General features: G+C 36.5%; 1 protein-coding gene across 1 annotated transcript in view; it reads right to left on the bottom strand.

Moving 5' to 3' along the window:
* Positions 1-26,222, bottom strand: part of RGS7 (regulator of G protein signaling 7) — a 195,671-nt gene extending 169,449 nt beyond the window's left edge. The window contains exons 1-2 of the mRNA XM_065729858.1: positions 26,183-26,222; positions 25,475-25,582 (exon numbers count right to left, since the gene is read on the bottom strand). Of these exons, the coding sequence (XP_065585930.1) occupies positions 25,475-25,552 (78 nt within the window). The 5' untranslated portion in view covers positions 25,553-25,582; positions 26,183-26,222. The remainder of the gene's footprint in view (positions 1-25,474; positions 25,583-26,182) is intronic.
* Between the last annotated feature and the right edge of the window lie 995 nt (positions 26,223-27,217).

Raw genomic sequence — 27,217 nt, 5'->3', positions numbered from 1 at the left:
TTCTTTTTCTTACTATCGTTTCACACATATGCAATGCAGTCATCACCTTCAGAATTCCAATGAAATTCCATTTATCTCAAATCTCTTAGCTGCTCTGAATTTAGTAATCCACAGAGGTGAAAAATTAATATATGGAATACCACAGAATCACAGAAGAATTGAGTTTGGCAAGAACCACTGTGGGTCACCTGGTCCAACCCCACTGCTCAAGCAGTGACACCTACAGCAGACATCCCAGAGCTGTGTCCAGATACCCTGGAGAAAATTCAAAATTTATCTAGAAAACGCATGCCAATGCTTTTGCTGAGAAAGTTAAAATTAAAAATTATTAAAAAAAACCCCACTTCCACATTTCCTGATGTTATGACAGAAGCTCCTGTGTTTCAATTTTTGCTCATTTTCTCCTGTCACTGGACACCACTGAAAAGAGCCTGGCTCTTTACACCAGCCCTTCAAGTATTAGTATGCATTAATGAGACTGTCCTGAGCCTTCTCTTCTCCAGGCCAAACAGACCCAGCTCTTTTAGCCTTTCCTCATAGGAGAGATGCTCCTGTCCTATCACCATCTTAGAGGCCCTTTGCTGGACTCTCTCAAGTACTGGGTACTTCACCAAGTAGATCTCTGAAAACTGAAGTGTGTGTCTTTCAAGTCCAACACAGCAACCTTGTATTTTTTGCTGATCCCTCCTCTTAGGAACCTGAATTCCAACATCTCAGTCACTTCAGCACAGCACTTCTCTTCACTGGCTCATCTATTATATGGACCAGGAAGCTGCCAGTTGTTTATCATTAACTCATACTTACTTTTCAAAAAGTTTGCAAATGCTCAGACACCAACTTGTAAAGAGGAGTAAGAGGGAAGAATTATTTATTTCTTTCTCCTATGCTCAACAAGCCTTTTAGTTTGTTAACTCAAAGCAGAGGAACAAAATGTTGCTAAAGAAGATTTAAAGAAGATTTGTCAAAGCAAGAACGCTATAGAAAAAAAGCCACATCTCTTCATATTTACATAAACAAATAGTATCTACACAACGTACATAGTTGAATATAGAACAGATGCACAAGGTTTTCTACCTTAAATTTCTTCAAACACAAAACATTTGTTGAAGTGGAGACCAAGTCAAGTATTATGGTCATCACTGGAGAAGGGCAAAAAGAACTGTTTGTTTTTGAAGAGAAAGGGACTTGTGTGAAGGGAGTATTTTTTCACCAGCTGTAAACCCTACTGAGCTCTAGTAGGCTTTACAGATCAGAACCAAATCCTGTCAGAAGGATTTGGCTAACATCTCTCTAAACTTCAGAGAAAGCTTCCAGCATGAAGTGCATTACTGGTGCTGTTCTCTTTTTCTTTTTTTTTTTTGTCTTGCACATTTGTTGTTACTGTTTATACCCATCAAACAAAATATAGCCACATTCCTATCAGAAAATAGTTACAGGAAGGATCAGAAAAAATGTGCTATTTTAAGTACAAATGTTTCAGCAGTGACCCTCAAGAAATCTTAACAGTTCTTCAAAACCAAGGCCAGTTACAGCATAGCATATTTTTAAATTCTTCTGTATCTGATACACTACATAAGCTAAATTTCTGTATCTGTGCCTTCATTGCTCTAATTCCATCATTTATAATTTTATATAGATAACTAGTCACAGATCTTCTTCCTATACACATTTACAGCAGCTACATCCATGCAAATCAGTAGATTCATTTGCCTGCTTATCACCAAAAATATTATATAAAAATATATTCTTCACTTTTTTCAAAGTGGGAATGTTTGCAGTAATAACAGAAGTGCTCTCCTCAAATCCACTATTACATCACTCAGTTCTCTATATTTGTTTTTAAAAGTAATATTTGCATGCGTACACATTACTCCAAAACAGCCATATCAGTGTTTGCTCACCTGCTACAGAACTGGTGTAAACTGATACTATTGAAAGATCTATTGTGTTACAATAGCCTCTAAAGTATTCTCCTGGGTTAGCTAGAAATGCAATGAAAGAGCTAACCACATTTCTCATCTTTCCATCTACACCACCATCGAGAGCTTGTACAAATAATGAAGTGTATAAGCTCATTCTTAAAAATTCTCCATAAGGCATAAGTATCTTTATGACAAATTCTATTATTTTAATTATTTTAAATACTGCAGAGTATAACTTGAACAAATACTAAAGCTGTCTTTATCAGTTCTTCCAAAAAAACAAAATAGACTGAATGTATGTCATACTCTGAAATGATGTACACACTATATACCCTTGTTTCTGATTGCTTTTCCTTCTTTCTAAATAAGTTATTGTGCTCTCAGCTTGAGAAAAATCAGCCTATAATAGGTATTACTGTATAGTAGAACCCAGTCAAAATTTCTCTAGAGTGGACAACTGATGCACAATATGGATATCACAGTGTGTAACAGGACTGAGACATTCTGTTCATGCAGAGTATCACTAGAGGTACTTTCCTATTATTCAGTCCCTGTTTGTGCCTGACGGTTATAGGTATTACAAAGACCTTTCCCTTTCTCTAAATGGTACTTTTACTAAAAGCTGCAGTGATGTCTTATTAAACATCATTAAAACTCAAAGTAAACATACGAGAAGTTTCTAGCACTGGTAAGCATTTCTAAGCGGAAACAGATATCTCTGGTCTTCATTTTTCAAGATTCAGACTTACTGGAGATTCCACTATCTCTACAACTCCACAAGAACTATAACCAAAGGATATTACCCTTCCTATAATATGCATTCAATATAAGTTAACTTTAACTTCTGCTGGCCTAAAAACACTTTCGTATAAATCCCTGCCCTAAATTAAAATTAAAAATAAATCAATAATATAATACTGTCCCATCTAATTTTTTCTACTCCTATGCAAACGTATATTATCCACACTATGAATACTTTATGGAATATACCACTACCAAAGATGAAGAGGATTTTTTTCTTCACATCATGAGGTGTCATTGCTTTCTGAGATATTTACTCTAAATATTATAGAACTTAAGTTTATAGTTTTGGTTGCGAAATATTTTTATAGATCACAGATTGACACAAAAGCTGTGTCCATTTTAATGCTTTAATGTTTTGTTACTTTATCTTGACATTTTCAAGCGTTTTCTTTCTTTCCACTAGAGCAAGTTAGCTCACTTTGGCATGCCAGCATTGTTTTGTTTGGAATATGCAAGCAGAAAGAGAAAGACAAAATAAATAAATAAATAAACAAATGGAAATGCTTTCTACACATGAACACATATTTCAAATGAGTTTGCTTCAGTCACGTTTGTATATCTTCCCTGTACTCAGATGTCTTGAGAAAGTAACCTAGCTTTGCTATCAATAAACAGATGCAGATATTTCCTCCCAAGTTCCACCAACTAGAGGTTCGTATACATTACAATACTACACTACAGAAGAGCACCTCTAGATGTGACAGAAAAAAAAAAAAAAAATCAAACGCCACGTAATTTAATAGTACAGTACATGTTTTAGTCACAGTCCCAAATCTAGTAAGTAGACTGCAGATTCATCATACATCTGGTTAGAAATTCTGGTTAGAACTCTGATTCAACATTCAATAATGGCCCTTCAATCACTGCCAATTTTCCACATAAATTTCTGGCAAAGAACTAGGATTAAGGAATATGGTTTATTATACTTACAGCTCAAATTCCCACTTTCTGTCACTGTCTACAGGCACTGTAAACAAACCTGAACCAAAGCATCACAGTCTCATATTTCTAGGTAAATACACCTACAGAATCAGAATATTTCCTACAAAGCATTACCACATATCATTAGAGAACAGCCGGCCCAGCAGAGATGGGACAAACAGAACTGATGAGAAAGGCAAAAGCAAATACAGATTAGATTAAAACACTTGAAAAGGAGACATCAGAAAAAACAAAACTAATTGTTCTACATGTATGTTTTTGTTTTGCTTTTAAAGAAAAAATGACAACAGTAAACATTTTTAGATTAAAATACCAATTTTAACTGTAAGAATATACCTAGACATTAACTGCATAGCAAAGCTATCACATTTTAATTTTATTTAAATATACAATTATGATATTTATGGAAAAGAGAAAAGGGAGATTACAAAGATGTAGGTCACAATGACCTGCACAACCATCTCACTAATTCAATTTGACCTTAAAGTGGATCACTAGCCTTTGAAACAACAGTCCACTACGGATTGGTACCTCTTGGTCCCGACCTCAAGGCATCATATTTAGGGAATTACACCCCCAGACACATAAAAATAAGAACTGTCAGATTCTTTTCTTTTTAAATCAAAAAGAAAGAAGTGGGAAAAAAAGATATATAATGGCAAAAAGCAGAAAACCCAATTCATTCAGAGAATATTCCTTTTGTTTCTATCTTGGGTCATAAAACTTCACAGAAGAGCATGTTTTTCTTTGACAGATTTAATAGGAAGCTCCAACAGACCACTATAGCATACTAATGTGACCTTATGCATAACACAGCAGAACTATGTAGATTCTTCCAATTAATTCTTCAGTCTTCCAGATGGATTTGAAGAAAAAAAAAAAAAACAATAACAAGCCTCCTGAACTCTTTGTCTTCACAATTTCCTTCACCCCAAGGAAAAAAAAAAAAGTCTTTCAACATAAATCAGTACTGGTATGAGAAGCTTTCCCTCTTTGTGAAAGATGGACAACATACTTTTCTTTAATACTTTCATATCCTAGTTAAAGCATTAGTTTAAAGGCATCCACACTATTGTCAAAGAGAGCTATCAGTGATTTCATTAAACAGAGTAACCCCATACCTATTAGACATTTTTCCTCTCAAAAGAGCATGCCATTTTCTAGCTAAACATAAGTGTTTCAACAGCACCTTGTCAATGTATCTGTCATAATATGAGCAGAGATAACAGAAACAACTCCAGTTACCTAGATCAGTTAATCCACGTCCCACTGTGAATGTGCATTTAGGGAAGAAATTGTTCAGGAGTATTTAGGTCACAAATCCTTTCCATCACTGGCATCTGGTATTAGAATTGCGGGCATCTGCCATTTAATGTTTGTTCTAAAAGTAGAAACAGTCTATCCTTGATAAGTAGTAAACCGCATATGACTTGGCTAAGAGATATTTCAGATTTTTTTTTATAGAATCTGGTTGTGTTCTGTATTTTAGATTCAATACTCCATCTATATCTACATTAGTTCAAAACATTTGTTTCTATCTTACCAGCTAATAAAAGTTAAGAGAGTTTTTAACTTAGTTACTGAAAATCCTGCAAAGTGAAGGTAATATGGTGATGGGAGAACAGCAAAAGCAAAAACTTCACCACATATAAATCTTGGACTTTAAATGCACTTGTTATGGGCTGTTCTGAAAGAAACAGCCCTGCTACTTTATAAGAAGAAAGCACAGTTAGTGTTGGCACACAGCTTCCCTAAGTACACCACTGACTAAGGAATGACCAGTACATCTTAGAACTGCCTTCCACAGATTAACTACACCATTGCTGGAAGTACACCTACCAGAAGTACTCTGAGAGCACAGCATCCTCATACTACTTTGCACAAGACAATGAATGTAGCAGAAAGTTTCTGAGTATATGAACCATTTGGCATTCATTTTCCCAAAGATTCTCTCACCAGTGTAGAATAATAGGGGAATAGGCCAGTAAAGATTTGTCAGAATTTTACTGCAAAGTTCAGAATGTGCCAAAAAATATGCTATATAAATAATCTGCATGCCATGTACCAGCACCCGTTACAGTGTATTCCACAGGAGCAGTTCCACCAGCTGGAGCGTAGATAAATTGGCTTTAGAAACCAAAGAAAATAATGAGATATTTTGCAAGAGAATATTAATTAATCAAAAAGACAATAAATTAATGTTTCTCTTCCTTAAAAGATTATGGATTTCAGAACAGTTATCTACAAAGTAGGTTCCTTTCATATGTAACTGGCTGCAGTTTTTTCCTATTATCTCCACACATTTTGGATACAATTTGTATTTGGCGAGAGAACATGGGAGGTCTGCAATTTTACAAACAAGAAAGCTCTATACTAAGCAGTCATTGTTATGACAGTGGACAGTCAATTACTGTGAGGCTCTGAATCTGAAAGACTCTCACTCTGGAATGGACAGGAAAGAGTAAAAGAAGCAAATAACTACCTTCCACTCATTTACGCAGATGTAACTGTGGTGGCTCAATATGAACTAGCTGGAACTTCTCACTTCACTAAGCAGATGACACAATGCATTATGCCTACTTTTTAAAGCAGCAGTTTCACAAGGCACAGATGCTTAACCAACCATTTTATCCACTCTCACAAATAACTGGAAAAAGGAAGCTGTCAAACAGAACTGGTTTCAGATTACTTTAGACAATCTTAACCAGTCAAAGAAAGAGTAATTAAAGTCATACTAATAGCAGAACATATTTGAAACTAACATTGAATTTCAAATATTTTCATGTATATAGTAAGTTATGTATTTCATGTATACAGTAATTTATAGTGTAATAAGACAGTAGAACATTGAACACATCATATTACCTCCATTTAACTGCTGAGGAACTAATACACAGAGAGACTGATAGATTACCAAACTTAAATAGCAATACCTTGCAGAACAAGCAATTATCCCAAAAATATCTCATAGTCCAAGCTAAAATCATACCTTTCTACTCAGCATTACAAGGGCTTTCCTTATAGGGCCTTGCCAGAAATAAAATGTGCCTTATAAAATCAGTACTAACACACACATTTTTACATCTGAATTGAATTAATGAATTTAATTTAATTCATCGCAATTTAAAATTATTGAGCATGCCTCCAAACAGAATTTTATCACACTGATTGAATAAAGAAATGTCACCTTCTGCTGAAGCATCCAAATGTTGAAATATCGTGGGGAAAAAAAAAAAAAAGCAATTGTAAACTTTCTTACGTTAAAATGATCTCAGATTTTAAATAAGAGTCAATATTTCAAAGAAACCTCACACAAATTTGTTCACAACACTTCTCTTGCTATTCTGTTCGTACAGCTCCTATTTCTTCTGTTAATTTTCCCTTGTAGCTCACAAGAAAGGAAGAAATGGTGGCAAATCCAGAAGACCTGATTTAGTAACAGGAACAATTATTTTGAGCTTGAGACTAGACTAGATGATCTTCAGTTTCATTTTCTTCTTTTGTCTTTTCCCAAAGAAAATTTCCATGATCCTATAATTATAAGCAGGAATGCTGAAATGCGAGGTTTATCATTTTCAGAAAATAGGAAACACGAATCTAAATGTTTCAGAAATCTCATGACCCATTCAGCACTACTAAGATGCTCACTTGAAGCTTTGGTTTTTATCTAGTTGTTTTATTGCTTTTCAGAAACAAATCCTGGAACTTCCCAGTGAACACCAGTAAGAGTAATACCTGACCTATCAGAAAACGGTATCACGAAGCATCACAACAATACTACTGAAAGCCACATAGCCTTCCCTTATCCAGACACGGTAGGTTATCTATTTCATGAGGCTGTACTGAAAAAAGTCATCCTTTTTTTCAACACTAACTGTAATCACAGAATTGTAAATATAAATCTGGACTATAATTTAGAGATGAGAGCTCCTCCAAGTTCAATATTTTCTATATTCCTAGTGCATCTACTTTCATTTCCCTTCAAAATATGTCTTTAAGGGGATTTCAACAGCAAAATGAAACAGACAGAGGAGACTTTAAATTTTTAGCATATTCCACCCCAGTATGAGTGTGTTGATGTCAAATGGTATAATTCAACTGTTTTGGTTACAATCAGCCACCTTCACATCCTATCATCTCACAGTATTCCTATCAAGTCACCTCATGCCTGCAGCCACTTTCACATTTCAGGAAGGTTATCTGTTCTCCAGGTGCACACAAAGCTTTGTATCAGGATTGTATGCTTTCTATTTCCAAGAGGACTGGAGTACATTACTATTTACCAGTTGTCTTAGAAGAACACTACTCAAATATTGAGACATAAGGCTTCTTTGCTGAACAGAGCTGCTCAGAGTATGGTGAGATAGAGGAAGATTTTCATAAAACAGGAAAATGAAGCACAGGGAAGAAGGATTAGGTGAGAACAAAAATATCACACTTTGCATGTTAAGAAGGCACAAGATACCAAAACTCATTGCCTTAGGTTTTACAGAAAGATGAATAGAAGATAAAAATTGTGTCACTATCCAGAAAATTAACACTAGGTTATAATAAGAAAAATTTCCCAGCAGCATAGCAAAAATTGGAATTCTATGTTGTCTCTGGGCCTGCAAACTCACTCATATAATTAAAAGGCCTTGTACTCTCCTCTTGCATATAGGCACAATGCAGCCAGGCTTGTTGAAGGAGTAATTCCAAGTTTGCAGTACCATCAGCACTACAGAAATGTACCTCCTACCTAACATAGATACCAAATTCACAGTGTTTCATCTGCTTTTGAGGAGCTTAATCAACTTTGCCATTTAGAATCATGTCTATAAAACTGAAAATGATGTAAAGCAGTTTGACAAGTTACTACAAAAGAGAAAACTAAACTTCCAATTAAATAAGTGGGAGAATGCTACAGATGAGGTTGCACAACACTGCAAGTACAGGAGAACTACTATACAGCAAATCAAAGGCTGGGGGTATCTCCTACATAAACCCTATGAAAACTGAGTATAAAGATAAGGCATCTTAGAGAGGAACTTTAATTTTAGAAGGGCCTTCATTTTCATCTCTATTTGACATTCCATAAGACTGCAAGCCTAAGAAAGTTAGCCATTTTCCTAAAGCAGTACAAATAATTATTCCCATAATCATTTGCTGCTTTTTTAAGCAAAAAACAAACAAACAAAAAAAAACATAGCCAGAGATGTTTTCAGAAACAGAAGATGAAAACTGTTTGTTTATTGTCACTTCAAACATAAGGTTCATCTCTTTATATGCATCCCTTCACCTGCAGCTAGATTTTAATTGTGCATTCTCAAACACTTGTAAAACTCAATGATAAAACTATCATCTGAATAATCCTCCTGCTGTGTGCTTAAATGGCTTGAGAAGTACTCTGTGTCCTTGGAATAAATTGACTCAAATACAAGAGAACAAGATGCAAGATAAGCAGAGAGATCAATAAAGTAATGTGTAGGTAAGCAGTTGAGCCAATAGATACTTATCAGTGGCAAAGCTAGTAGTTAAATATAAAAACAATACCATCTAAGACCATTATACTGATTAATTAGAATGGCATCAACCACCAAGTGTTCTGAAAGAAAGTCATCAAATGGCAAATGCTACCACATACAAAGTAGCATTAATGAAAGTCACTAACAACAAAACTGGTTTTATATGTAATAAGAAAAGTGCAAAATTCCTCTCAAAAGTCTATTTGAAAACCACTTAATTCATTCAGAGTGACTTTATATTTTTTAGCTTATAAAACACAGACAATTAATCACTGGACAAAAACAAAAAAAAAAGATTATAGAGCTAGGCAGGTGCATTTTGAACTCTCCTGGGTAAATAATAACAGTATTATTTCTTAAAACCTTTTCAGCAAATTCCATGAGCAGCTTATTTTTTCTTAGACAAATACAAAACATCTGCTGCCTGTGCACTCAGTTTCATCATTGCCTTGAATGCTAAAATTATTTTAGAAGAAAACTAATTAAACTTGAATACACACCTTCAGCTACTTTAACCACTAGAAAAACCTTTTCATGTCTGTTTCCTTAGAATAATGCTCTGAAATGCAAGGGGTATCATGCCAAAAGTCATGCCAGGCAGCACTGTAAATTGCATTTGCTAGCTGCTGCATCAAAGACAAATTACATACAATTTGCCTTCACAGAACTACAGAAAGGTTCTGAAAACATGTAACCAAGTAGTCTTACTAATGAATGGAAACCTTACTGTTTTTGCATCCTAATTATTCTACAACACTCTAAAGTTTTGCTTTCAGTAAGACTCAGGGAACCAGCCCTTCTTGCTGGTTGCTTCAGATTACTTACACTGACCAAAAGAATGGTGTTCATACTTAAACTTCAGATAGTCATGATTATTCAGTCAGAAAAACTGCTACTGTAGTTTAGCATACTTTCAGTATGTTAAGTGTCAAAAATTATCTTAGAATTTTAAGACATGACCATTGTTAAGATCTTGTGCTTTTGACCTTACATTATTTAAAATTGTTTTCATTTTTTATTCTTCAAGTGAGATACTTTTGTGTATTACATTTCTTTTAAGCCTACGCTCATTTGTGAATTTACACTGACTCCTCAGTTGCTTGCAGAATTATAGAAACGCTTGTTCAGACAAGTATCAAAGTGTAGTACGTACAATATTTTAACCAAATATTGAAGTGGTGGCTGAAAATTGTTATAGTCACATGAGAGATGTGCTCTTGTGAATACAGTTTTGAAACGTAAGAGCCTCACAAACAGAACAGTCAAGATTTTTAAGACAACTGCAAATAACATGAATAACCACTTTATATATTTGATCCCTCAAATCTGCAATACAAAAGGCAAATATTTTTTCATAAAATATGTAGGTAACTCCAAAAGTAATGCTTCCACTTATTTCCACGGAAACTACAACAGATAGAAAAAGCACAGTAATGCTACTATATATAGCTAGAAAATATTATTTTTCAAAACAGTCATCACCATTAGCAGATTCTTACAGATGCACTGATGGAGACGCTATTCATTTAGTGGTGTAACATGGCCATCCAAAACATGGCTTATCGTTCACGTTACTGTTGCCACTGTTGAAGCACCTACTGCCTCACTGTGCTTATATCCACTCTTCGGTCTCCAGAAATGTTTAGCATGTGTTGATGAATGTCAATAATTGCCACTTCTTTCCCGTGGAGGAATTCAGTGACATACACTTACTTCATATATACCTCCAGGTAAGACACCATTGAGTCATACTGCCTCTCTGCTGCCATCTGTCACACAGGAAGAAACTGTAATGGAATACTAGTAGGAAGGTTCAACCCTTATTGCCATACCACCATCATCCACCTCTGACACCATAGGCCAAAATAATTAAAATAGGAGGGTTGCTCTGAAAGTAATACCTTGTACCTCCCTAAACATGTTTTTCCCCAGCAACATACTTCAACAGAATAAAATAATATGATAAAATAGTTCTCTTAACTAGCAAAATTAAGTTTTTAAATGATATAGCCTGCACACGTAAATCTATCACTTTTCCATTAGATTGGTGCTTGCAAAAATCAGGTGATTGTTTAGATCACAGATATTTGTATCACACTTGAATGCATACTTCAAAATAAAATCAAGAATGTACAGCTTAGTTTTCAATCATCCATGTATCTCTGTGAAATAAAAATAAAAAAACATACTGAAATTTTCGTATAAAACTGGAAAAAGTAATTCTATGTTAAAGAAAACAATAAAAATATCTTCTCTTGAGGAAGTATGTCTGAAGATAGTCATGAAACAATGAATACAATGTTCTTCTTAACTTTCTGTTCGTCAAAAAGTCTCTTTTCCTACAAAAAGATTCCAAAAAGGACAAAATTTGGAACCCTCAAAATCCATTTTAAGTACTGTGAATGGAAATAGATCTGAGACATTAACACATCACTTTCAAGCTTTAAGATCAAGCAATACTCTGTAGAAAAAAAAAATCAATTTGTCAGGCCAGGAGATGAAATGCATTTTCTCTTGCATTCTTAGTGAAGACAGCCCATCAAAGACTCTTTTCATCTGAACTGCAAAGTCTGGTGAGCAGTGCAAGATAGCAGATTGAAAAAATATAGACAGTCAAAGACAAAAAAGGCCCTCGTAAATTATTATTACAGTAAGCTAGGAGGAGTCATTTTTGTTCAGAGTTTCTATTACTTAGAAGTTGCAAAGAGAAACAATGGTTTGAAGTAGTTAAAAGAACATTGGTTTCCAAAAGAGCTTCTATAAAATATCATTTGGATTTGTTAGCTGATTTACTAAATTCTGACATTCTCAGTAATAATGCTGTGCTAATATAAAAAAAAATAATTTTGCACCCTTACAATAGAATTGGAATTTTTAACTCATTTTTTTTTAATATTGAAGTATATTGAAGTATATTCAAGTGATGGTAGACTACACTTTGAAACACATGAAAATTTATGTGCAAGTAACCTGTTTTTCACGTGTATCATAATTAAAGAGCAACAACATGTGCACCAAGATGTTTCAATTGTTCTGGGCATCAATAACTCCGAATTCAGGGTCTCCAATAAAAACTGAAAATGCCAATAACCCCAACAGGATGTTCAAATCATATCCAAAATCATTCTGCTTCTGCTTTTTACTTAAGTTCTTTCACCTGCATTCATTTAAGTTGATGACAAAATTCAAATGGTGGCAAAGTCAGACATCAGTTGCGAAGATTTAGGTGGAGCAATAATCACTTTTTTGCAAAAGGTCATGGTTTTTAAGGGACTTCTTAGATTATGCTTGCCAACAGTTTTAGTCTGTACAAGTGACTATTTTGGGATAATTCCCACAGACAGGATTTCTTCTGCAGCAAGTTTGATCCATTGTATTTATCTCTATTTTTATTTGTATCCCTTGACCCATAAATCTTAGGCTATAGAAGATTTACAAGACAAATCCTGCGGCTTTTCAGAAAAGGCAAAAATCAGAAGCTTGAATAACATCCTTCATATCTACAACCTAACTATTTTGTTCTTTATTATAAAATTATTTTTGATAACATACCATCCAAATTCCTGTAACTAATATATATAAACAGCAAATAATTAGCAAGACATTGTATCTATAAATAAACGGATCTCCTAATGCAGATCTTTAACTGCACTGTGTATATGATTTGGTTTCTTGCTCTAGGCTTAAAATTTCGATACAGAAATCTAATTAAAAGCTTAATTTTACTGTAATGAGCTGAATCAGTGAAAAATAAACTACAATGCAAAAAAAAAAAAGAATCTATAATGAAAAAAGTTTTGTGATTGCAGAAGGAACAGCTTGATTGGTCATAAATTGTAATTTGTCATATGCTTACCTCAGACACAACCAGAAACATTACAAAACCCAACATATCATCAGGCTTAAAATAATCCTACCTCGGACACCACCAGAAATAGCACAAAATCCAACATAACATCAGTCTCAAAATCCTGCACTGTCTATGATTATGACTCAGCCTCATTAGTGCCCAACAAGATTCTAACAACTTAAAGTGATATCGATCCTAATGTTGTTATTTATAACTGAAAAAAAAAAAGAAGACATAATCTGAGATGTTTTTGGCAAAAAAAATTGGTTAATAAGTGATGCACTAAGGTGCTTTTAATCTTATTTGGCAAAAGTTTATGAAAAGTGAAAAAGAAACTGGACACTAATACTAAGTGGAGAAAATATCTTAATTCATTAGCAAAGCTATCATTCCAGAGCAACAGTTTTATGAGTAGAAGTAGTAAATGAAGAGAGACTTCCAAAAAGAAACTACAGTATCTACTGAAGAGGTTAAGAGGGAATACATAGGACTTGCTAGCTCAGAAGCAATACTTGCAAAAAAATTTGAATATATTTTAATGTCTTCAATTAAACAGATATCAAAAAATGATCTGACAGAATAATAATGGTTATGAAATGTCCAAACCTGCTGACAAAGTTCTATAGACAAGATGCACTTTTAATAGAACAGCCTTTTCTCTAGGGGAAAAATCCCCTCAAATACACTTCCATGTGCTTTACGCAGGTAGGTGTAAGGTATAATAGTAAAAGAAAGGACCACACTGATAAAGCATGCACTGATTTAAGCTAGGTGGAAAACCTCGGTCATAACTCAAACAGTTGCAAGCATGGGTACAGACACACACACAGTTTGGGGAAACAAATATTGCTGGCAGTAACACAGATGTCAATAATATCAATCTTAGTGCAAAAAACACATTACTTACAGCCCACTGATGTGCAAATCTATTTCACAGGAATATTGCTCAGAGAACGGCATCAGATCATTCAGATCTTCACTAGTTATATTAAACACATGCTATCCATATGAACAGTCTGAAAAACAGGACTATTCTTCAGCATAGTGAAAATTCAAACATTAAGATATACTGCTGAAAGGTACAGTTACAGTATAGGTTACAAAAAAAAAATAAAGCTTGGGGAAAACTGTGTGAATGAATGTCTATTTACTTAATCTCACTTCGGTTCTTATGCAGTGTCCCAGTTAGCTTTAAACAAAATCTCTCAAACATGGCTCCCACATACCTCTTTAGATACAGATATCTCCTTTATGCTTCTATAATTTTGTATCATTTCAAGCACTCATAGGCATTACAGAAGGCATCTGTATGCATTACAGAAATGAGGTTAGGCTACAGCGGTTAGAAAACACAAAATGCCACACCATCAACAAAGGCCAGTACTTCCAAAATTCTTGTTTCAGTGCATGACTTTCCCTAGACAATTTACCAGAAATTGAAATGAAAATAACCAAATCATTGAAAAAACTATTAGAGATGCCATCTGGTATTCACAGATGGGCCTGTACTGTAGGTCATGTACATTTATTTACTTCAGTCATCACTCAGAGGAGAACTCAAAACAGGTAAAGGAACAGAAAAAACAATTCCAGGCAGTATATTACCAGCACATCGTGCAGAAATGTACCCATTGCATCTCTACTCAACACTCCACTGGAAGTTAAAGTCTCCATGCTGGAAAAACTTCACTCAAAAAGGACAGAGAATCCCTTAATCAGAAAGTCAAAGGTTAGGTCTGTAATGAATCACATAATCACAGCAAATTCTAAAAACATAACTGGAAAAAGAGTTATCAGGGAAAAAAGGCATATTCATTACTGCGATACTGCCATCACCATACTACCCACTGTCCAAAAGCATAATTCATTTTATCTTCAGTGTCTCTTTAAAGTCTAGTTTAATTCTCTCTAAGTTACAAATGAAAAACAGAGGAACAAAACTGCAGCCATTTTGTCAAGTGGGAAATCAGAACAACGAATCATATCCACGTCCTTTATTTTCTAAATGCAATGTTTGAATTTAGACAAACTTCCTTGATCTTTTGCAAAGTGCATTCTTGTAATAGCACAATTCACCAGCCATGATGAATCTACAGTTTTTGCAGTACTGTACAAATGAAGAGTTTTTGTAGTTCCAATCTTGCTTCTCAAAAACGTGGGTAAGCGTTGTTTACTTTTGAGATCAACACAGATTCAACCATTTTAAATAATATCTCTGTCTTACTTAGCTACATCCTAAATGGCTAAGCACAAAGGGCCTGTAAGCCTTTCTGCTTCCTCGATATGGAGTGATTTTTTCAATTCAGCAGCACAATGTAGAGAACCTTATTTCTCCCACACTCAGTCTTCCTCTGCAAGACCACATTGAATCTTTAACGGAAGGCAATAGGGTGAGATCTGATAGATTAGAAATGTGATACAGCAGATCACTCATCACAAATCATCCTAGCATTAGCAAGAAGTATGACTACTATTGCATTTCAATGCAGTACTCTGATGCTGTTTTCCTACTATATTCTAATGCAGACCACATCCTCAAGGCATCATTCATCTCTTCATTCATGAAAAAGAAGTTACGATGGCTATTGGCTAACATTTATTCTCACTTGTCAGAAGTCATTCACTGCTTTAATAGTGACATTTATTTTGCAGGGAAAAAATAAAATATAAACAAAATGTAAGATTTCATTTAGATCATTCTATAGCACAGCCAACTTTGGTGAGAAAAGCCCACTTTTCACACTTCTAGCATGTTACCATCAGGACAATAGTGAATAAAAACTTCTACAGCATTTCACTTGCACAGAAATGACTTGGCAATTTTCAAGAACTTAATAACCTGAGCAAGGGCAGCATTTATTCTGCACTCGGGGACACACAAAGTAAAATGCCATGTCTACATCTACAAAGTAAAGAACTCATTGCTTTAAGTATAAAAAAATATAGAAAATAAAAGATCAGGAAGGAAACATCTTCCTCCTCAACTGCATCTACCAGTGGCTTTCTGTATGAGAAGTTTTTGTCACAAAGGTATCTAAAAATCCAAGCATGCTGAATGCTTATTTTAACACTCTTAAGTATAACTGACTAATAAACAAGCATGTTATTATTCCATCCATTCAACATTCCTTGCAAAAAGAATGGGACAAAAATACTTAAGCACAACCTACAATATGGCTAAATCTTCAACGGATGCTAAGACATTCATGTCAAATTTGAATAGTCATCTAAAATCCATTTATCATGTCTTATTATGGATTAAATGAAAAGCGCAAAAAGTGGGATAATGGAAAAATGTGAGACCACACAGAAATCCATTTCTTCTTGCTAAGGCCTGCCAAAACAACCAAAAAAAAAAAAAACACCAACATTTAGGAAAAATTCACGTGAACGATTGAATCTATAATAAGCTCAACTTCCATCTTGGTGATCCTGAAATACTACTCTGAAGGTGAGGCAAAAACCATTCCATGCACTGAGGAAAGAAATAGGTAGAAATTGCTTAGTCTCAGACTCTACTGAGTAGCCTTGCCAGATCTCTTAGCCATCTTTGTTTTATACTTAAGAATGCAGAATTTCATGCACAGAATTTATATTTTCAGTTTGCTAGTAGAATGCTAAAGAACAACAACCTCTTGTGCTTGCTAAGTGCAGACAACGAACATCAGTGTTTGTTTGTTGATGAACTCATGACTATAGTAAAGGCTTTCCATCCTGGTAACTGAAGAATGAGTATTAATTAATTAACCTAGTCTTTTTTTTTTTTTTTTTTGTTGGTTTTAATTTCACCAGGACATCAACACAAACACCTACTATGGAAGACATGGTTTATGAGCCCAATACTCCTTTCTTCCCCAGCAGAAACCCTGCCAGCATCACAGTGCAATGTTTGTTCACTACCCAGGGGGAAGAGCACCACCTAGTGAAGCTTCGGCATTATTTCCAGAAAAACCTGCAGATTCGTGCTGGCCTCACTCAACCTCAGTATACCTCACGTGAACATAACACAAGCGACAAAATGATGAAATGCTAAATATTTTCCCTTCAGTGCATCACTTGCAGATTTTTTTTCCTTGAACTTACTCCATTTCTTTTAACATTGCTGAGAGCAACCTGTACCATAAAATGATCTACTTCAAGAAACTATTTCAAAGGAGACAAAGAGCAGAATTTCTGTTCAAAGTCAAAGCATGAAGCTATGTAGTTCCTCAATACATCTAAATAAATAAATAAAAAGTTGGCAAATCAAAGGAATTTAAAAATGGATACATGGACCTGCGTAATACCCTTCCAGACAACATAAACTCGAATCTCAGCATCCATAGCTGCCTTTGTGACTTGGAAACAAAACGGTGGTAAAGAGAAAGTAAAGTGAGAACTATTTTTGTCCAGAATAAATGTAATAAACTATTTCAGGTCATGAGAACAGTCCAGCAGCAGGACATTGCTCAAACATTGAAACTTCCAGTATTTAGAGGTCCTACAAGAAAGATGCGGAAAGACTTCATCAAGAAGTATTGTGACTGAACAAGGAGTAAAGCTTTCAAATTTAAAAAGGGTAGATTTAGATTATATATTAGAAATAAAGGCATTTCTCCTCTTTTTAGGACACCAAACAAATGTTTTAGCCTCATAAACATTAGTATGGTTCTTCTCTTTTGATGGATACTGCCTGCTACCCTAAACCTCAGGAACCAGAATCTTATTATTTTTTTTCCTGTTTGATTCAGGTAGCACAAAAGACACAATTCATGAAAATTTACCAAAATACTTTACCTCTTAGCGACTTGAATGAGATTTGTGGTTGCTTAGTAACTATGAAAAAAGTCTGAGACGTTTGAAATCTAGTAATACTGTGAGCAGCTGGGTAGAACTCTTGTCCTTTGTAGTGTAACTGGTTAAATCAGAGCTGCTATGATCATAGTGCTTTAGTATCTAATGAAGTACTTTGATAAATTTGAGGTACTATGTATAAAATAAAAAGTTAAATTCACAGAATTTCATCAAGTTTAATTATAGTATAGATTATATTACAGACAACACAGCTAAAATAACTAAAATAAACTATTCTAGGCATAGAGAAATCTACCCCTCAACCATAGCACTAATTCATACAGTAAGTTTTACACTCACTACTAGGTAGTTATGCCAATTTACAATATTGAGTTTATTCTTCAGATCACACTTTCCTTGCCTCTATTGCTAACCATGCCAACATCATGGCACAGCCATGAAATGTTCCATGTATTGCACTACAGAAAGACAGAAGCATGCAAGAGAAAGAGAATTCTTATTGTAAAACACCTGTCTTGAGGTTATGTAATTCTGAGGGGGAGTTATTTTGTCTTGCCATTCTTCTATATTGATACTGAATCTATAAGCAAATGCAGTTGTATGGCTCTCACTGATATCAAGAGCTACAGTGAATCTATACCTGAGTGCAGAATCTAATTCACAGATTTATATTTCTTACAGTCTGTAGTTCAGAAGTGTAGGTGTTAAGAAGCCCTAACATGTCCTTCTTTTAAAAATTCAGTAAACTGCTAACTCATCCAGATATAAAAGTAGATCAGAAAAATTATGTTTTTCCACCAAAAGTTAGGGCACATTGAGTAACAGATCTACAAAATACTTTAGTATTGAAAACAGAATCTAGAAGAGCAAGGAAATTCTGGATTTATTTTAGTTGCAATGTATGTACAGGTGGAATGAATCTTATAGACAGATATGTGCAACTCATTTTTACAGCAAGGCAGGAGAGGTACAATACGTACAATACTGTTGCATTATATATAGGAGATACTATCAAAGACAACTACATCTTTATACACTTGCCAAGTCAAGCTTTATGTTCATGTTTATGCAATTTTGATCAATTATGACTCAATAATCATATTACAAAAGAAATGTTTGGTTAGTATAATATTCCTTCCAAAATAATTTCAATGAAGGCTGCAAGCTATTTTATTTATTTATGCCTCTTTTTCTACATCATAGAATAGGAAGAGAAACTATTTCTTTGCTCCTTGAAGGGAGAAATTTTCTCTTTCAGTTAGATGGTCCTACAGATCTGAACTGCAATGTCCTTCATACCTCTTTCTCTGTGGAACAATCTTTCCTCTCTAAAACTACACAATACATTGGCTGAACAGGACTTCCATAAGTCAAAGGAAGAAAACAAACAACCTGCAGCAGAAATGATGTAGAAGAGTTGGTATTTTCAACATTCTCATTTTAACTGAAATGTGGTTCTCAGGAGCAAATCTGTATAAGAATTTGAGGATAAATATGTCAAGAATATATTTCTATTTGGCCAGGCTCTGGGATCTGTTCAGATCTTGCTTAAGGTTTTTCAGAATGAAATCACCACATCTTTGGTCTGAACACAACACAGCAAACCCTTCACCTCCCCAGATGCATTTCTGATATGAATGACAGTGAGGATCAACTACACTTCAAACTCCACTTAGTGGTTAGCAAAGAAGATCCTAATTAATTAACAATAGCCCAATAGTGTTAAAAATCTTGAAAATCAGGCAATGGACTTATGTATCTTCTATGGCAAAGAGGGATGAAACATACATTATGGTATTTCTCCAGCTTCTAATTCAATGGAAGCATCATAGCCACAAGTATCCTTGAAGGAAAAGCTGGTGACAGAAATAAGAAAAAGCAAGAGCAATGCCCTGTTCACCTCAGAGATAAAGAAGCTTATGCACAGATACATAGACACATTTGTACACACATATGCAAATAAACTGAAGGAGAACCATAGCAGCACCTGAAGAAGGAAGCTTTCAAACATAGGTACACATTTACATGAGCACAAAACAGGCCCCAAATTGTACAAGACTAAATAATCCAAAGATTAAAAACTACCCACCACAGTAAGGTACCGCATAATCTCAGCACAAGCTTGTTTAGTCTTAGAGAAGGTGACCAAGAACCACAAAGAAAAAATAAAGGATATGAAGGAACTTTTCAAAGAATAACTGAATGCTCACAATATAGATTCACTCCTTACTTTGGAGAGTTCAGCGCTATCCTGAAAAGAAAATTAAATCCGCTGTCATATAAGCTGTCATACACTTACTTCTGAACTTTCACAGCTCAAAAACGATTTTGAGTTCTAATTAAAATATTTTTGTCTTTTGAACATTTATTTCTTATCATTTGAATGCGTTTTTGAACAATTTAACAGGCTGCAACATACTGACATTTAAATATTGCAGGTTGCATTTCTCTCCCATGTTTCAGATTGTTTGTTTTCAGATTGTTTTTTATGTGAAGCTCCCATCCCTGTCAGTTAAGAGGTCTATATGTTATCCAGTAAAAGCTTTACTCACAGTTATGATGGCTTTATGAGGGGCCACTACTCCTGTTCCTATAGCTTTTTTCAGCCCATTTGCCAGCACAAACTCCAAGCAGTTCTCACCCTCCAGATGAAGTTATGGTTCCAAATTCTGTTCCTCAGTCAGTTCAGCTCTCACATTTCCAACTCCTTCCCCCTTCTACTGTAGTTCATTAAATAAAGTAGTTAATAATAATGGAAAGTACTGAAGACATTCGAGGTAGTATTTTGTAAGCTCAGCCCTGACATCTCCCTCGTCTGTAGAAAATAGTTTGTTCAACTGCACAAAAAAAAAATACTTTTAGCTTTTCTGTTGCTCTGACACATCACTGTCATACCTCAGCTCATCCACTGATAGCACAGAGAATAAGTATATGCATCTGTTACAAAAGAGATTACTTTTTGCAGAGATATATTTGAAAAACAGATATGTTTACACTGTATATTGTTATGAATCCACAGTTGTACCCCTTCCCAAGACTCTGCTTGAAAAGTTTCACAGTATGTTACACAGACATATTCTGCTGATAACTTAATTCTTAACTTTACTCTTTATTTCTTCTAGGTTTCGTCTATTATTTCATTTGTAAACAGACTTCACAGATACAACTTCTTATCTTTTTGAAGCCTTTAGAGATTGATTTGAAGAGAGCTTCATATGTTTCATATGTTATCATTTTATATAGTAACTATTAAAAACAAAAATCCCACACTTCACAAAGCATGTTGTAAGTCTGAAGAAAAAAAACTCAGAACTCCAAAACAAACAGCTTCTGACTTTGGATTGCGCATCACTATCAATAGCATCATTGTTTCCATAGTTACAAACGTACACTGCTTCAAAGGAAAAAAGGAGAGAAACTAAAAATGACAATACACAATCAAAACAGGCATATACAGTTTTCAGATGGCACACGTGGGACGGAGAAAGGAAGTAACATGGTGGCACAGAATTCTGCGGTGTTTTTGTATTTGACAGTAATGCTAGTGATCTGAGCACATCAAGCTCAGAACAGTATGAAACAAAACCACTCACTGCAAAACCACTTGATACTTTTCTACACCTAGTGGAAGGATTAGAAGAAGAGACAGCAAGAAAAATATCAGCAAGCATCACCAAAGTAAATACACAGAGCAGGTGTGCCTCTCACATCTGCAGATCCAGCCACCTGCAGACTCAAGTAGAAGTACTTATAATCAAGTTTCCTTGGGTTGCATTATCAGTGGTTTTGTATAGTTGAGAGACAGTCAATTCCTTTATACCAATGTTATCACAAATGATGCCAAAGCATATATGCCCTAGCTAGTATTGACAATAACCTTTCCAGGAGGGAATACAGCATCAGATCGCACAGCACATAGATACAATGGAAAATCAGTACAAAGAGAGGTGAGAGCATACAGCAAAATGTAGTCTCACCACATGAAAGGCACTCTGCAGAATCTAGTAGCTATACTGTCCTTCAGTATCAAGTTCCTGCCCCCCAGCTACCACCTATTTTACTTTAACAGCAACCAACTATTCCAGAACTATGACAACATCCTCATGATGTTCACCTCAAATAAGGAGGAAAATTCTATTATTCCTACAGCTGAAATTCCTGAGGTCCTTAAATGTGGACATACCTAAGTCAACTCCATATCTAGGCGAGTCAGAATAAAACCAAAACAGCACCCACACTCTGCACTAAGCGCAGCAACATCACTATTATTCTCAGAAGAAATCATATATTGTAGATATATGTAGTTAATAAAATTACAGTATTTAATGTCCTTTACAGTATTTCACGTCTTTTAGCCTGCCATGGCATTTGCATTTGCAATGTAGTAGTAACAAACTCTGCAGATTTCACTGGGAATAAGATGGAACCATTGGTTGCTACAGCGTACTCAGAATTGCGGAGTATCAAAGTAATTCTTCTCTTGCCAAAGTGAGTGACAGCACTTAGAAAAATCCCACCTACTATGTCCTTCCTTGGTCTCACAAGCTTTAAGGAATTTATCAGTTTAACAATCTTTAAATGAGCACTTGATAAAAGCCACGTGAAAGCATCACATTATATGTAGTCACCACTGAAAGACATCTCTTGTACAAGCTGAGGATGGAATGGTTATAAGAAGAAAATGATCAAAGTGTTCTAATGCTCTTCTACAACGTTTTTAAAGTATAACACCTGGGAGGCTTAGTTTCTATCAGTAATATCAGAAGGCGGTAAACTAAAGTATCGTGAGATTACAGGTTTAGCATTTTGAATATACTACTGGTACATACTGGTGATACTGGTACATATGACCCTCAACAACCAACACAAAACCAGAACACCTCATTAACTTCATTACAATACTAGAAGCCCTGTTAGTAAGTCTAATCAGCTTTGGCAAAAGCTCTTTTAACATGTAGGGCAGTGAGAAATGTAGAGAGAATCAAAGTCTCAGTCACATGAATTCAGACAAGGGCAATCTTGCTGCTACAAAATAAGGCTATCACCTCTCAAACGAAGCTAGTTCAGACAGCAATACAATGACCATCAACTTTCCAAATTAGGACTCTTAATCCTTGCAGTCTATACTTGACAAAAAAAAAAGAACGGATCAAAAAAATAAAGGTTTAAAATGAGATTCAACAAAAGACAATTCTTAGTTATTTAATTATCTGTGCCACACACAAGATGAAACAGGATAAGTTAAGCTCTGAAACTAGGGAAAACTGCACATTATAAACCTGACATTACATCTGAAGTATTATTTTTCAGACTTAACTTCCAGCAGTGAATTAATGTTGCTGAAATCTAAGATTCCTGTATGAGCAAAGAGTAAGCATTCTAGTGTCTTATGTCTTTTAAGTGCTGCCCGAAATGGACTCTGGTGGAAAGCAAAAGCAGGATTTTTAAATTTTTCATGTTGGCCTCAGGCTACTGACAGAAAAAAAAAATCAAGACTTTTTCCAAGGTATGTCAGTATTAATGATGTGTCATGTGTCATTACTTTATAATTAGGCTGATAGCCAAAAAGAATAATGCAACTGACATTCTATTAAAATAAAATGCATTCCCCAAGGCATAAAAGCACTGACACATGAGCATGGGTGAAAATTATCTAAGGAACTATTTATGTTTGTTACTGCCTTTTCTATCACAGATGCAAATAAGCATTCAGAATTAGACATGTACAGAATATTTAGTTAGAAAATTCAGCATAAAATATTTTAATTATTTCATTTATGAAAGCAAAATGCAATGAAACTTCTTTGTGAATACACGCTACTATAATATGCTAGATACACTTACTATGACTCTATTCTGCATTTCGATAACCTGCCTTTCTACAACCTCCCAGATGAATAACTAATCACAAACCAAAGACATTTTAAGGAAAGAGGAAAAAAAAAAACCCACCAAGATTGTCAATACTTTTCTATTTATTTATAGAGCAATAATGATTCTGTAAGGATTCAAAGCTTTAAATACTTAATTTGTAAGTCCCAAAACTCTGTTCTGTAAAGAATTGTCTTTCCATTTTCTATAAAATACTCCTGACAGAATGAGGATTTAGGAAACCCAGGTCTGAAACTGCACTTTACTTAGATTGTATTTAGTTCAAACAGCATCTGGAAGTTCAACTAAAAGAATTGCAAAAAATACAAAATCATGCTTTTATAGTCAAAGTCATTGTCTTCACTTATCATGGGCAAATTTAATTCTTCATTATCACAGGAAGATGTCTCACCTATTTCTTCCAGACACATGACACAAAACATGTGCTAATCCCTGTGTCAATGCTGTATAAATTCCTTCAAGAAAACTTTCCAGCATTTGTGTATTGCAGTTGTGTTATTCAGAATACAGGGCTTCAAATTTAGCTTCCTTCTGAAGCCAGCCAACAGCCCTCTTTTTTTTTTTTTTTTTTTTTTTTTAGCAACTATTAATACTTTTTCAGTTGCCCCCCCCCCCAAAAAAAAAAGCCTTCACGAAGCCAACAAATCTAGCTCTTTGTTCACTCTGCACAACGCTTTCATTCCCAACACAGTGACTAACAAAAGTATTGTGTTTTCTAATGTATTACAAGGATTCCCAAGATTTAGTTATTGCTATTAGAGAATGATAGAGAGATTATTTATTCTGAAGTGAAATGACTTCTACCTATCTTTCTCTTATGTTCTAGACAGAATTTATAAAACATTCAGCTACACCAATATCTCACTACAGAAAAAGGTGATTTTTGAAAAGGTTGTCTCTAATTCTGAGCACCTATTCTTCTCCATTATTAACATATGTCACTCTCCTAAACATTAAAAAAATATGATAATAAACACAATTGTCAAGCTTAAAATAAAGAAAAAATAATGACATCTCATCCCCCATCACAAAATCTCCAAGCATCTATCTACTCTAACAAAAATGAAAATGTAGAAGCTATATAAATCATACTACTGAAGCTCAGTGTCTGGAAATTTGTATATTGATGACATTAGAATAACTACATTAGAAATGCTTTCCAGAGAGAATCCCCAGAGCATACGTTTGTGTTGTGGCACTGTGTTTTCTTTTAGTTTTTTTGGTTTTATGTTCTGGTGATTGCAGATAATTATAATATATGCGTTCATTTTACTAATAGATTTTGCCAGCGAACACTTGAGCCCACAACATTTTCCAGACTGACACATCACCCCCATCACATATCATATGTTACAGTGCATAAAATGAAGTAAATACATGAATTATTACAAATTCTAAACTGTTTCTGAATGTGATGCAAAGTTGAGGCGTGGATATTTTGCCATTCAAAACAAGAAACCTTGTCACTTCATAAAAAAGAGTCACTAGCAGTTCCTGAGACATAGACAGTTCTCACAAGCCATTTTATCTGCCTTAGGCAGCATAAATGTCAGCAGCCAAAACGTTCCAAATTCATATCAGGTGACAGCATTCTGAAATCACACTGCTCCATTCATGGGAAAGCACAGCAGTAGCTTATCTTCAGTAAGGTGCAGAGAAACAGTAAAAAATAACAGTCTCACTTGCTAGGCAAGAGAGTCAAGGACATCACCACTTCCTGAAGCACCTTCCTCAGATTCAAAAAAAAAAAAAACATCAAAGCTTACCTTTCTGTACACCAGCATGTTTGGGGATTCATCAGCCACCCCATTGCTGCTTTGCCCATAATTATTTCCTTGTGCCATGTCCCACAGATCTGATCCGCTTTTGCTGTGCTGTAAAAGGTACAAGTGGTCTCAGTAAGACATTTCCTCAAGTCTCCTTCCCTCCCTGATGATTAATGGACATGACTTTATACCAAGATGTTAACAGATTCAGTGTATGCTCTAAACTCCTACCGGTATTTACATTGGAGCAAAGAAGCTAATTCACCATTTACTGTCATTACTCTCCTTTGACTTTAAATAATGAATGTAACGTGTTAATTTAATTCAGACGCTAATGAATTGTCGCTCCAAATAGCTCCCTGACATCCCACTAACCACTACATCATGAGGTGCCTCTCCCCAAGCGCTCCTTCCCGATATGCACCTCCAACCAGGGATGCTCGGCACGCTCTTGACTGCAGTTTGGGGAGAACTGACTGGGCCCACGACTTTGTGTTCAGCTCTGCCCTCATCTCGCGGCTCGGACAAAAGCAACTTCCAAAAACCGCAAACACGCAGCGAGAACAGCCTCCTTCAACTTCTCTTGTCGTCAAACAACAAACACGACAGAACGCACTCTCGCTTGCTTTCACCTACTTTCCTCGTAGTTCACCGCAAAGCTCAGCCGCCAGCCCCGGCTCCTCCTCCCCCCCCCGCCCCCCCCCTCACCGTGGAGCCGCACTGAGCGCTCAGCTCCTGCCGTAGCTCCGGCTTTGCACGCAGGTGTAAGAATGTCCATCTACAGAACGCACCGGCGGCTGCGGAGAGCGGAGCGGACCACGCTCTGCCCCAAACATCTCCCTCCGGAGCCTCCCCCCGGCCCCCTCCCCAGACCTCCCGATGGGGGCTGAGCCGCACCTCGCCCTCGGCGCGCCCCGCCCGGCGCCTGCCCCGCAGTGCCCGCACCTCCCCGCGGCAAATGGCCGGGGGAGCGCTGCGGGCAGAGCGGCGCGGCGCTTCCAGCACCGCGGACAGCGCTCGGCACCGCCGCGGGGAGGGCGCGGAGCTCGGTTACCTCCCGGGCCAAGGTCAGTGCGGGGTGGCCGCGGCTTCCCGGCTCCTCCTGCCGCTGCTCCTGGCGCGCCCGGCGCTGGGGGTGTCAGCCGGCGGCGGGCGGAGGGACGCGGAGATCGCTCATCACACACACGCGCGCACGCACACACGCTGCGGCTGCGGCTCTCCCCGCTCTGGCGGAGCGGCGGCAGCTCAGCGCCCGCCCCGCAATGGAGCGGCCGTCACGTGGGGAACGGGCACGTCAAAGGTGCTGCTGTGCTGTGCTGTGCTGCGCTGCTGCCGCCGCTCCGCCGCGCAGCGGCCCAACGCCGAAACCCGCGGCCGAGAAACCGCAGCCGCCTGCGGATCTGGAGGCAGCCCCCGTTAATGAGATTAGACAGCCCGGGGGGCTGGGCAGGAAGATAAATGTGGGCTAACGGGCTAGGGAAGGAAAGAGCGGAGTCGGAGGTGAAAGACTAAGGGAGGACAGATGCCACCTCTCTCCTTACACATTTCCCGACAGCAACAGGGATCTATCTGCCTGTTCCTGTGCCTGGGCGCTTCCGTGGTTTTTCCAGGATGAACTGGATAGAGCTCGTGCCCTGTCGGCACTGCAGACCTGCGAGCGGTGGGGGAGCAGAGAGCGAGTCTGTTCCAGCCAGCAGGAAGGAGTCCCGAGGACACCTCAGGACAACGTCAGGGCTGCTTTGC

Source organism: Cyrtonyx montezumae, unplaced genomic scaffold (genome assembly GCF_038088225.1).
Source record: "Cyrtonyx montezumae isolate F1298 unplaced genomic scaffold, pur_monq_1.0 scaffold_0, whole genome shotgun sequence".
Classification (NCBI taxonomy): Eukaryota; Metazoa; Chordata; class Aves; order Galliformes; family Odontophoridae; genus Cyrtonyx; species Cyrtonyx montezumae.
Note: the sequence above shows the minus strand (reverse complement) of the source record. Positions and strands in the feature narration are given on the sequence as shown.